General features: G+C 43.0%; 1 protein-coding gene across 5 annotated transcripts in view; it reads left to right on the top strand.

Moving 5' to 3' along the window:
• The window catches only part of MAP3K13 (mitogen-activated protein kinase kinase kinase 13), a 69,951-nt gene that overhangs the window by 50,438 nt on the left and 6,363 nt on the right, over positions 1 to 13,150 (top strand). For 4 of the 5 annotated variants that reach the window (XM_084846869.1, XM_084846865.1, XM_084846866.1 and 1 more), the window contains 2 exons: positions 8,327 to 8,624; positions 10,454 to 12,876. In XM_084846869.1, coding sequence (XP_084702995.1) covers positions 8,327 to 8,624; positions 10,454 to 10,555 — 400 coding nt within the window. In that variant the 3' untranslated portion in view covers positions 10,556 to 12,876. Of the gene's footprint in view, positions 1 to 8,326; positions 8,625 to 10,453; positions 12,877 to 13,150 lie in introns of those variants that run through there. The other variant, XR_014789556.1, reaches the window with a different exon arrangement.

Here is a 13,150-nt window from a genome sequence, read left to right on the forward strand (position 1 = left end):
TCTTTTCCAGGGAGTTTTCTCTTCGCATTAGGTGGTCAAAATATTGGAGCTTCAGCTTCATTATCTGTCCTTCCAATGAGCACTCAGGGTTGATTTCCTTTAGGATGGACTGATTTGACCTCCTTGCAGTCCAGGGGACTCGTAAGAGTCTTCTCCAGCACCACAGTTCGAAAGCATCAATTCTTCGGCGCTCAGCCTTCCTTATAGTCCAGCTCTCACAGCCATACATTACTACTGGGAAAACCATAGCTTTGATTAGATGGACCTTTGTCGGCAAGGTGATGTCTCTGCTTCTTACTATGCTGTCTAGGTTGGCCATAGCTTTCCTCCCAAGGAGCAAGCATCTTTTAATTTCATGGCTACAGTCACCGTCTGCAGTGATCTTGGAGCCCAAGAAAGTAAAATCTGTCACTGCTTCCATTTCTTCCCCTTCTATATGCCAGGAAGTGATGGAGCCAGATGCCATGATCTTCGTTTTTTTAATGTTGAGTTTCAAACCAGCTTTTGCACTCTCCTCTTTCACCCTCAACAAGAGGCTCTTTAGATCCTCTTCGCTTTCTGCCATTAGCGTGGTATCGTCTGCATATCGGAGGTTGTTGATAATTCTCCCAGCAATCTTAATTCCGACCTGTGATTCATCCAACCCGGCATTTCTCATGATGTACTCTGCATATAAGTTAAATAAGCAGGGTGACAATATACAGCCTTGTCGTACTCCTTTCCCAATTTTGAACCAATCGGTTGTTCCATGTCTGGTTCTGACTGTTGCTTCTTGACCCTCGTACAGGTTTCTCAGGAGACAGGTAAGGTGGTCTGGTACTCCCATCACTTTAAGAATTTGCCACAGTTTGTTGTGATCCACACAATCAAAGGCTTTAGCGTAGTCAATGAAGCAGAAATAGACGTTTTTCTGGAATTCTCTTGCTTTCTCCATGATGCAGCGAATGTTGGCGATTTGATCTCTAGTTCCTCTGCCTCTTCGAAACCCAGCTTGTACTTCTGGTAGTTCTCGGTTCGCATACTGCTGAAGCCTAGCTTGTAGGATTTTGAGCATCACCTTGCTGGCATGTGAAATGAGCGCAATGGTGCGGTAGTTTGAACACTCTTTGGCGTTGCCCTTCTTTGGAATTGGAATGTAAACTGACCTTTTCCAGTCTTGTGGCCACTGTTGAGTGTTCCAGATTTGTTGGCATATTGAATGCAGCACTTTAACAGCATCATCTTTTAGGATTTTAAATAGCTCAGCTGGAATACTGTCATCTCCGCTAGCTTTGTTGTTACTAATGCTTCCTAAGGCCCACTTGACTTCACTCTCTAGGATGTCTGGCTCAAGTTCAGTGACCGCACTATCATGGCTATCAGGGACATTCAGATCTTTCCTGTATAGTTCTTCTGTGTATTCTTGCCACCTCTTCTTAATCTCATCTGCTTCTGTTAGGTCCCTGCCTTCTTTATCCTTTATCATGCCCGTCTTTGCACAAAACGTTCCCTTGAGATCTCCAATTTTCTTGAAGAGATCTCTAGTCTTTCCCATTCTGTTGTTTTCCTCGATTTCTTTGCATTGTTCATTTAAGAAGGCCTTCTTGTCTCTCCTTGCTATTCTCTGGAACTCTGCATTCAGTTGGGTATATCTTCCCCTTTCTCCCTTGCTTTTCGCTTCCCTTCTTTCCTCAGCTACTTGTAAAGCCTCATCAGACAGCCACTTGGCTTTCTTGCATTTCTTTTTCTTTGGGATGGATTTCGTTGCTGCCTCCTGAACAATGTTACGGACCTCCGTCCATAGTTCCTCAGGCACTCTGTCTGTCAGGTCTAATCCCTGAAATCTATTCCTCACCTCCACTGTATATTCATCAGGGATATGATTTAGGTCATACCTGAACGGTTTAGTGGTTTTCCCTACGTTCTTCAATTTAAGCCGAAATTTTGCAAGAAGCAGCTCATGATCTGAGCCACAGTCAGCTCCAGTCTTGTTTTTACTGACTGTATGGAGCTTCTCCATCTTTGGCTGCAAAGGACATAATCAATCTAATTTCGATATTGACCATCTGGTGACGTCCATGTGTAGAGTCGCCTCTTGTGCTGTTGGAAAAGAGTGTTTGCTATGATCAGCATGTTCTCTTGGCAAAACTCTATTAGCTTTTGTCCTGCTTCATTTTGTACACCAAGGCCATGCCTGCCTGTTATCCCGGTGATTTCTTGACTTCCTACTTTAGCATTCCAATCCCCTATGATGAAGAGGACATCTTTTTTTGGTGTTAGTTCTAGAAGGTGTTGTAGGTCTTCATAGAACCGATCAACCTCAGCTTCTTCGGCCTCAGTGGTTGGGGCATAGACTTGAATTACTGTGATGTTGAATGGTTTGCCTTGGATTCGTACTGAGATCATTCTATCATTTTTAAGATTGTACCCCAGTACTGCTTTTCCCACCCTTTTGTTGACTATGAGTGCTACTCCATTTCTTCTAAGGGATTCTTGCCCACAATAGTAGATATGATGGTCACCTGAATTAAATTCGCCCATGCCTGTCCATTTTAGTTCGCTGATTCCCAAGATGTCGATGTTCAATCTTGCCATCTCCTGTTTGACCACCTCCAGCTTACCTTGATTCATTGATCTGACATTCCAGGTTCCTAAACAATATTGTTCTTTTCAGCATCGGATTTTCTTTTCACCACCAGACACATCCACAGCTGAGTGTCCTTTCGGGTTTGGCCCAGCCGCTTCACTCTTTCTGGCGCTACTTGAAAATACCCTCTGCTCTTCCCCAGTAGTATATTGGACACCTTCCGACCTGAGGGGCTCATCTTCCGGTGTCATCTCTTTTAGCCTTGTGATACGTTCCATGGGGTTTTCTTGGCAAGAATACTGGAGTGGGTTGCCATTTCCTTTTCCAGTGGACCACATTTTGTCAGAACTCTCTGCCATGACCTGTCGGTCTTGGGTGGCCCTGCACGGCATAGCTTATGGCTTCACTGAATTACGCAAGCCCCTTCGCCACAACAAGGCAGTGATCCATGAAGGGGTAACTAGGTAAGAGTGGGCATCAAAATACCAGTGTCAGTGTAAAGCAGGGGTGGGCAATTTGTGGTCCTCCAGAGGTTTTGGCTACAACTCCAATCATCCCTAACCATTGGTTATGCAGGCTAGAGCTGATGGAAGTTGTACGCCAAAACATCTGGAGGGCCACAAGTTGTCCCCTAAGGAATTCCATGGAAGGAGATTTTCCTATCTTTTCTTACCCCTGCGCCCCCTGAAAAGCCTCTCCACAGGGTTGGTGAGCCCTCTGGAACAATGTGGGATGGGTCTCAGGGCAGCTAGGGGAAGATTGTTCAAAATTGGGTAGACCTCCACCTGATTTTGAGTGATTCTATCCTCTCCACAGTGACCCCCATCCACTTTGTTCATGAGGGACCTCAGACCCTTGGGAGAGGCTTTTCAGCGGGTGCAAGTGGCTGCAGGGGGAGGAGGGCAAAGGAGATTTTCCTTCCATGAACTTCTTTATGTTAACTTACCTTGCAATCCAACCTATGTCAATTCAGTATCATACAAAATGGGGTTTTAAAGAACATCAATCCAGAATAAAAGGGGTACACTGTGCTGTTAGATGCTTCCAAACAAGGCTAGAATATTTCACAACTGTTTTGCCATAGGGATTACATTGCTAGTAGCTTTATCTTGGTGATTTTTTTAGATTTAGAAGGTTTTGTTATCATGTACGTTAATATTATTATCTAGAGTCCTGATAAAAACTTAATAACCAATTAAGAATCTCTCAGTAAAAGAGGCTATGAGAGGATAAATCCTAGACAAGATGTTTTGTGCTGAAAATACTTTGTAAAACCAGTACTTGCTTGCATTTAAAAGAATGAGAGCAAGACCATTATGGGGCAGAGTTTGCATTCCTTGCGTATTTATATATTACATTTCTGTACTACCAATTGCTGAAGTTCTTTGGACCATTTACAAAAGAAGACTTAAAGCTATAAAATACAGTAACATAATAGTACATAACATAAAACTGTAGCAAGTTAAAACATCAGATTAAAACTAGATTAAAAACTAAAGTAAAAGCCAGCAGCAGTGCAAGGATCTTAAAATACACTAACACGTTTTTTTAAAAAAACTGAAGGACTAAAAAGCCTGGGAAAATAAAAAGGGTTTCACCTCGTGCAGAAAAGACCACACCAGGAGAGCCTTTCTAGAGAGGACATTTTACATTCAGAATGAAACCACAGAAAAGGCACTCTCCTTAGTAGCCATTTGCCTTACCTCAGTGGATGGGGGCGCCTGGAGAAAGGCCTCTGAGAATGATCTTAAAGTCCAGGCATGTGTGTGTATATATGTGTGGGGGGTGGGGCGGGGGGAGAGATGATTTTTCAAATAACCTGGCCCCAAGCCATTTAGGACTTTAAAAGTTAATACTGGCACTTTGAATTTGGCCCAGAAATGGACTGGAAGCCAGTACAGATCACAAAGTACTGGTGTTATATGATACTGGGTAGTCCCTGTTAACAGCTGTCCATGTTGCTGAATGGACCATTTTCAAAAGCAGGCCCACATATAACGCACTGCAACAGGGTATTGCTAGGCACTTAAAAGATCTGAGGCACAGACCCATAGCACAAATTTGCATGTGCACATATATATAGTAAAGCAATTGGCGAAACAGGGATAAATATATGTTCTTTAATTTGTATCAAATGTTTTGGCTTCCTCCTCCATCAGTGAGAGTTGTTAAAAGAGCTGAAACTAAGGCACCCCTATATATATTAGAAGTGTGCACTGAGCCCCTGCTTCAACTCGGACTCCAATGTGGTGGTTTGGAAAATAACCTGCTTCTGCTCATACCAGCTTGGTTCACTTCATCTCAGTACCGAACCTGAGTCAAGGTTCAGAAAACTGAGGCTTTGTGTTTCCTGTTGACTATCATGGGAAATTTAAAAAACTCTATGGGCACAATCCTATGCATGTTGAGACAGAAAAAAGTCTTACACCTTCCAGCATTCCCCAGCCAGCATATCTGGCTGGGGAATGCTGGGAGTTGTAGGACTTCTTTCTGTCTACACATTTATTTATTTTATTTATTGCATTTATATCCCACCTTTTTTCCTCCTGCAAGGAACCCAAGGCAGCTTACATAATCCTCCTCCTCTCCATTTTATCCTCACAACAACAACCCTATGAGGTTGGTTGGGCTGAGAGTCTGTGACTCGCCCAAAGTCACCCAGTGAGCTTCCATGGCCGAGTGGGGACTAGAACCCAGACCTCCTGACTCCGAGTCCAACACTCTCACCACTACACCACGCTGGCTCTCCACATGGGTAGGATTGTGCCCTATAACCTTTTTTTCCTGGTCAGAATTGGATGATAGTTGCATAGGAGCCACTTAGGAGTCGATTATGCCTGCTCCATGGTGGGGGACCCATTAAGACGCCCCAACCCCCCTTCCTGGAGATTTATGGAATCTGAGTGATTCCTGAATGCTCTGGGGGATTTCTCAGCAGCCAGAGCTGGTGATTCTGTCAAGGCCCTTGCTGCACTATAGAATAGCAGAGTGTGAAGGGCCATTGACACAATTGCTCCTGAGTGCCCTATTCAGCACTGAGCTCGTAAGGCTCCCTGGTTTACTGGGGAGCTCCAGACAGTGAAATAGGTCAGAAGACGGCTGGAGCACAAAAGGCATAAGACTCATCATGAAGGTGATTGAACATGCGTAAGAGCGCATAATCACGCCTACTGCCTGGTGGTGAAGGCAGCAAAGAAGGCTTACTTTGCTACCTCCATTGCATCCTCAAGTAGCCGTCCAGCTGAGCTTTTCTGAGTGGTTCGGGGGTTACTTACATCAAACCCAGTGAATCCAATACTGGTACCCTCGGAGGCCCACTGTGATGAGTTTGTAAGACATTTTGAGGATAAAATCACTCACCTTCATGCTGACTTGAACACCGCTATTGATGCGGTGTCTGTTGCAGTGTCCAGTGCATCATCTTATCCTGTTTTGTGGGATCGATTTAAGGTTTTGGAGCGTGAGGATATGGACAAGATGCTTGCATCACCACATACTTTCTCGAGCCTTGCCCATCACAGCTTATTCGACGTGGGGGGCTGACCGGATGGATCAGGGGAATGGTGTACGCCCCTTTTCACTCAGGCTTTCCCTGGGTTGTAACTTCTGTTGGGTTTTACTTGGTTTTACATGCTACTTTTAAACTTTTCAAGTCATATTATGTTTTATCGTGTTGTATTTTACGGCTTTAATAGTTGTGAACTGCCCAGAGAACCTTGGCTGTTGGGCAGTATGTTAAATAAATAAATAAGTGTCAGAAAAATAGGTGCAGGGATTTTTGTGCTATGTGTCTTTATATTTTAATGTTCTTTTAAAGGGAACTGCCAATAACTTTTTTATTTTGTGGCAGAATTGGATTACAGTTTCAGAATTAGTTGCCCAATCTGAGGGGATCAGGTCTGCCAAACTGCAGAATGATAACCATGGGGGGTTTTGTTCAAGAGCAGCCTTGACATCTTGAGGGTCTCCAAAAGAGGACATACTTATCCCTCTGTGTTCCTTGTGGACCATTGTTCTAAAAATTACAGACAGCCTAGGAGTGTGCCTAAGTATGAAATCAGCAAAATTTCAGAGGGATAGGTCCAGTGGTTCATGTGGAAGGGGAGTTCTTCAATTTCGGGAAGGGGAAGTGATTTGCGTCACTTTCCTTTCACACCTCCTTCAACTGCCATTGTTTTTTTGGTAAATATGTATGAAAATGGCACAGGTCATAGAGGTGTCCCCAGGGAATAAACCTGCAACATTTCAGGAGGATAGGAGCAGGGGCTAGGGAATTATAATGCTTGAAATATAATTTAAGGCTTTTTCATAGTGAAGCATGGTAGCATTGGAAGAATGGCCACCTCATGGTCCCATCCTTGCCCTCCCACAAGGCACAGTGATTGCAGCCCATGGTAAAATGTGCCCTAGGCTTAGAAGGTGGACCTGTTATTCACTCGACCACATTCCCTCCCTCCTCTTGCAATGAGACATAAAGTCTGCCCAGTTCTGCTTGGGCTTCAGAATTTGTCTGAATTCAGGGCACATCCCTAATTTTTTTTATTAATTAATTTATTTATTTATTGAGAGAGAGAGAGAGAGAGAGAGAGGGAGGGAGGGAGGGAGAGAGATGCATGCAAATTTAGAATTACTTCAATGTATGTTTCACCAGTGTCAGCAGTGAAATAAAAAGTGCCTCTGAGCATATGCAGAATGCTTTTCTCTCACCACGGAGCATTTACAGGCTCCCCCTCTCTATTCTACTCCCCTCCACACAACAATCCCTCCTCATTCTTTCATCCTCCAGCAACTCTTCATAAAAACAGATGTTTTGTTATATGCAACTCTCCTCTGCCTTGTTATCTGCAAGCTTGCAATGTCTCCTTCTCTGCATAGCTTAATTTGTGCCAAGAGTTTACCAGCATTCGGCCAAGGAGTCTGTATTCAAAACTAGGGCTACGTTTTGAAGAAACTCAGAGTGTGTACTAAGTGCCTTTCCTTCACCATGGTAGCTAGAGTCCATGCAAAACAAAACAAAACAAAACACAAATGATAAAACACCCATATGATTGGCCTGAAATGGTAGTCAGTTCAGTAGGTTGGAATTAGGTGGGCAGTTTATTAAGCCTGCAGTACCGCTCTCACATCTCAGAACTTATTTCCGAGTAAACATGCAGAAGATCAGGCATGTAGACCTCCCCACAAAAGTAACTTGTGCTGGAATCCGATGTACACTTTCCTGCGAGTAAGCCCCACTGAACATAATGGGATTTACTTCTGAGTAGACACACATAGGAATCATAGAATCATAGAATAGTAGGGTTGGAAGGGGCCTACAAGGCCATCGAGTCCAACCCCCTGCTCAATGCAGGAATCCAAGTCAGAGCATCCCTGACAAATGGCTGTCCAGCCTCGTCTTAAAGGCCTCCAGTGTGGGAGAGCCCACCACCTCCCCAGGTAATTACAGGAAAAGTATAGGTATGCAGTATTTATCTCCCCTCCACCCCCTCAAATGTAGCTCTTATTTTTATTAACGCTTTCCATTCAGAGGAATATAGGAAGCTGCCTTATACCGAGTCTGACCCTTGGTCCATCTTATCCAGTATTGTTGACACTGAGTGGCAGTGACTCTCCAGGGTTTCAAGCATGATTCATTTGTAGTCCTACCCTTTTAGATATGTCAGACTTGGCCTTCTACTTAAGCTTGTTTGTGTTACCCTACTCACTAGGCATGCAGCCTTTGAATCAAGTCAAACCAATTAACGTGTTATGGATTCGCAGGCCACATCGCTGCATCAGCAGCTGCCAGTCCTACTCAACTTTCAGCTCTGAGAACCTCTCTGTGTCTGATGGAGAGGAGGGCAATACCAGTGACCATTCCAACAGCCCGGATGAGCTGGCCAATAGGCGGAAAGATCAGGTGGCTGAGAAGCTGGATGACATGTTATCACAGACTCCAGAATTTCCCATTGAGATATCTAACCAGTCTGATGGTCTTTCGGATAAGGAGAGTGCTGTACGCAGAGTGAAAACACAGATGTCACTTGGCAAGTTGTGTCCAGAGGAACATGGCTATGAGGTCAGTAACACTGTTTCTTATTTATGTGGCTGAGCAATTAGGAAACTATAACTCTATTTATAAAGTGGAAAACCTGGGTGCTGGTCATCACACTTGTTGCAAGGCTGCTCTTTTTCCAGCTCACCCAAGGTAGTCAATGATATGCTGGAGAGGTGCTTCCAAGAGCTCCTGCTGGGTTTGACTTCCTCCTCCCACCAATACCAGGCTGGAAATGTCCTGTGATTTTGTCCAAAGCCATTTGTAGGGTTCCAGCTCCAGAGGGATACAGAGGTATTTCCTAGCACCACTTACTGTTAAGCTGCAGTGCCCTTCCCCAAATTCTTCCCAAACATTCCTAAAATAGCAATAGGAGGAACTAGCTAGGAATAAAATTCATAATCATTTGGCCATGAGGTTTTATTCACTCCCACCTGAAGCCATGAATATCCTGAAAATACCAATAGTCTTTGCACCTGTTGCTGCATTAATGTTCAAGGTGTTGGTTCCCAAAGAAGGCCTGGAAATGCCAACAGATGTGGCACATTGCCCCCAAAAGCTTCTTATTCATATGTTCCATGAGGCGTCATCCTGAGATATTAGAGCAGCCACATCTAACTCCATTTTTACCAGGGCCACAGGCCTCTGAAAAAGAGATTTATTGGCCAAGGTTCCCCCTGGGCATAAGTGACTTGGGGAAACCCTAAATTATGTTACCACAGTGGCTGAATTCAAGTCTGACTTCGTGTATATTTAGTCAGTGCTCCAGGATCCATACCAGCCTTTGACTAATTACCTGGCTCATTCAGGTGCTGCCTGAGTACTAATTCCCAATTTGGAGGGTAACAGAAGCCTTCCTGGGTTGGTTGAAGCCTTCGTCAGCTGGTCGCATGAACAAAATTGTCCAGTTCTGCAAGATTACTGTGAGCAGAATAAATGGTTTAAATAGCACAAATGATGTGGTATTTTACTGTTTCACAAAGTAGTTTGATTAGAAATTTCTGTTCAGCATTAGAATTGGTAAATGTTTTTTCTTGTCTTAGCCACCCTAAATCTCCCAGATTCCTCCTTTAGAGTCTTTTGAATATGCTGCTTCCATCTTTCTGTAACTTTGCAATCTTTTTAAATTTAAGTTTAGCCAATCTAGACATACAGAAAAATCATGTACAGATTTCTTGGGATTCTACCATTTCAGACTGCAAGTGCGGGACTGCACGTTTTAATACTTTCCTGTGTTTTAAAAAAAAAACCCTCATTGCAGTAAGAAAGTGGCTACATTGGAATTCTCTTCCCAACACACTGTTTTTCCATAGATATAGAAAAGGAGAGCCATTCAGTCCCTTTGTTCCTAGAGCAAAAATATTCCTGAAATGAACGAGAGGGCCCTGGCATATGATGACACAGAATTTCTCAGCAGGCTCTAAAGGATCAACTGTTCGGTCAGCCTTTTTTAGCAGGTGGCCATTTCTTCCCCTGACTATCATCTAGTGCTCTTAAACCCTTTTTTCTAGGAGCTTTTTTTGTTTTTTTAGTACGTGCTCCATCTGCTGGAAAACAAGCTTACTACGTGGCCATGATCACCCTAGAATTTGTCTTCCAGGACAGTAATCCACTGTATGCATCAGATTCCACGGAAACTGAGGGCTGAGCCACACATTCAGATAAATATGTGGTACAGAGTTACTGGGACTTTTGATCAGGAATCATATGTTTCAGTTTTCCCTATATCAGTGTTTCTCAAAGTCGTTGAGCATGTGATTTTATTTTGCATTGAGAGGGACCATTTTGTCTCAGATGAAAATGCTGTAGACCTGAAGTGTTAATCCAAATGTTCCCTTTGTTTTGTGATGCAGAATCCTGGGGAGTTTGGAGAATCAGGTGGTGACTCTTCAGATGGAGACTGCTCTGATGCAACTGTGAGGACCAGTAAAGCCTGCAGCTCTGCAACCTTGTAATGATTCATCTCCTCCCTCCTTCAGTCATTTGACCAACTGGCATTTTGATTCCCCCAAGAACCCTCTTTTCATTCCTTCTTTGAGAAGCTGCTTCTCCACCCCATCACCCAAATGATCTGCAATAACTTGAATCTTTGGAGAAATGTCCTGGTGAATTCGTTTCTCAGTGAGCATTTCAATCATGAATGGCAGGGATGTATTTTATTGAATAATTGAGCTATTGTATCATATTTTTGGCATTTTAACACTTTTTACTCTGAAGAGTGGTCTGTATCCATAGACAAAATAATTAGTTGCAAAAAAAAGTTCAGAAGACAAGCCTGTGAAAGAGAATAATCTTTATTGAGTCTTGGACAGCATACATTGACAAGCTAGGATCTGATGCTGCTACTTTGACATGGGACCAGGCCACATGGCTCTAAAGGGCTGGAAATAAAAGAAGGGAACTCAGTGACATGATCACATCCAGTGAAGCAGCGGATGAGGTAATCTGAACAGATATCATCAGTGTAATCAGCGTAGCGTTTCCAATAGGAAAGTATTCACATTCCTGGAAAGGTGTGTCTGAGTCTCTGCTCCCCTGGCATGTGAGAGTGGGAGCAAATTGTGTTTGTTTTTTAATTGGTATTTGGTTAGTTGTGACATCCTGCAGCTGTATTCTAGCCTCAGCCTCTCTCCAGCAATTTTCCACCATCACTATGCCACTGTGAGATCAGGAGATACAGCATGGAGTGGCTGAAGAATAGAGGGAAATGGACATGCTGTTTTGGTCACCGTTATCTTCCTCTCCTTTACAACCTGCCTTTTGTTTGCTTCCTTCAATTACAAGCAAATTGAACAAATCAGTGTTGAAGATCAAGAACTCACAAGCCATGGTAAATACATTCTACACATCCTAAGGACAATCTGGAGGAAGAAACTGTAACTGTCCCTACTGTAGCTGACATTCTGCTAGGACACAATAAGGGAGGGTTGTCATTGGATGAAACCAGGAGAATTGCATGGCCTGGACCACACTATGCGCCTCTCTGTTGTTTGTCTAGTGCTGTTTTGATATGGAAGCACTGGCAGCTTGCCAGTCTTGATGCAAAGTAGCATTTGAAATGTGATGAGTGGAGAATGTGCTTCATTTTGGGTCTGAGGGAGCCTAAGCCATATTTCCATAGTGGTGGATTTTGGACAGGAGCGGGCCCGACTCTATTGCCTTTCCTAAGGGAAAGGTATTCCACCTTCCTTCTGCAATACCTCATTCTTCCTAAGCAACTCACTGGGGTTTATAATCATGGCTCCTTTAAGTGAAATGTTCAGCTGGAGCAAAACAAAAACGACACATTTATAATTTGGTTTTATAACCAAAGTGTTAACAGTGATGTTGGCTGTACCCCCATTGTGTGTCTAGCTAATTACATTCAGGGAAGAAAGGCTCTTTGTGTGGTGTGTAAAATTGTATCCTAGCAGGATTCATATTTAAGGTAGTGAGTAGCAGTTGCACCCCTCACCCTGCCTCCAAAATGAAGGGCAAGGATGGGTTGCATGCTGTGCTACTGTTTGTTTACATTTGATTTGATTTTTTTTAAATTAATAGCCTAGTGGCAAAATGAAGGGAAATGCTTTACTAATACAGAGAGCAGTATTGTATGGGTTAAATTATTCCATATTTTTAAAATTCTGTAGCTGGACTACATGGATCATAAGTTATGTTGTTATTATTTATTTTAATTTCTGTAGATTGAAGGCAAGGTTTATTGTAGCACAACATATTGGTCCCAGTTCAGTTGCTCCATGGCTCCTTATCCCAGGAGGAGCAAGAGCCAATGTTGTGACCTAATGATCTTCTATTAGTCTAGTGATGTGAATGCCCGGACCAAAAATAACTGAATCAGGAGGACATCAGTAAAAAAAGGTTTTTTTGCCCAAGGACCACTTTTGTTTTGTTTTTTTCCAAAAAATGGAACAGCTTTGGATTATGAAATATTTTCTTTTAGAATTTAAGACAAAGTGTTTATATATTGTTACGCAGCCTTCCCCCCACCTGAAATGTAATAATATGTAATAAGAAGACTTTACTAGAAAGACTACAGATGTAAAATGTCTGGAAATAATGAAGCAATGGGGGAAAATGTTTTGTTTATCCTCTCTAAGATTCCCAGCATAGCTAAGAACATAAGAAGAGCCATGCTGGATCAGACTAAAGATCCATCTAGTCCACCATACTGTTCACACAATGGCCAACCAGCTGTTGACAGGGAACCCACAAGCAGGACACAGGGACAATAGCACCCTCCCACTATTTCTTCCATTCCTTATTAAAATTATTAATCAAATATATCTTTTACTGATAAACATGTACGGATGCTTCATGTCATGCTCAGTTTCCCAACATGTGAGTACAGTCACCATATCATAAAATGGAAGAAAATGCAAATTCCTGACAGACTGGGTTTTGTTCTACAGAGTCCTTTCTGGGCTTGTTCTTCTGAGATGCTGTAGCAGTCAGTTAATGTAATTCTAATCTAAAACCCACACATTAAAAAACCTTGTAGGTTATCCTGCCACTGTCACCAGATGTGGCAGAACAGCACATGCATTATCCCA

This window comes from Heloderma suspectum, chromosome 3, assembly GCF_057233095.1.
Source record: "Heloderma suspectum isolate Gila_16-S chromosome 3, 16-S_ref, whole genome shotgun sequence".
NCBI lineage: Eukaryota > Metazoa > Chordata > Lepidosauria > Squamata > Helodermatidae > Heloderma > Heloderma suspectum.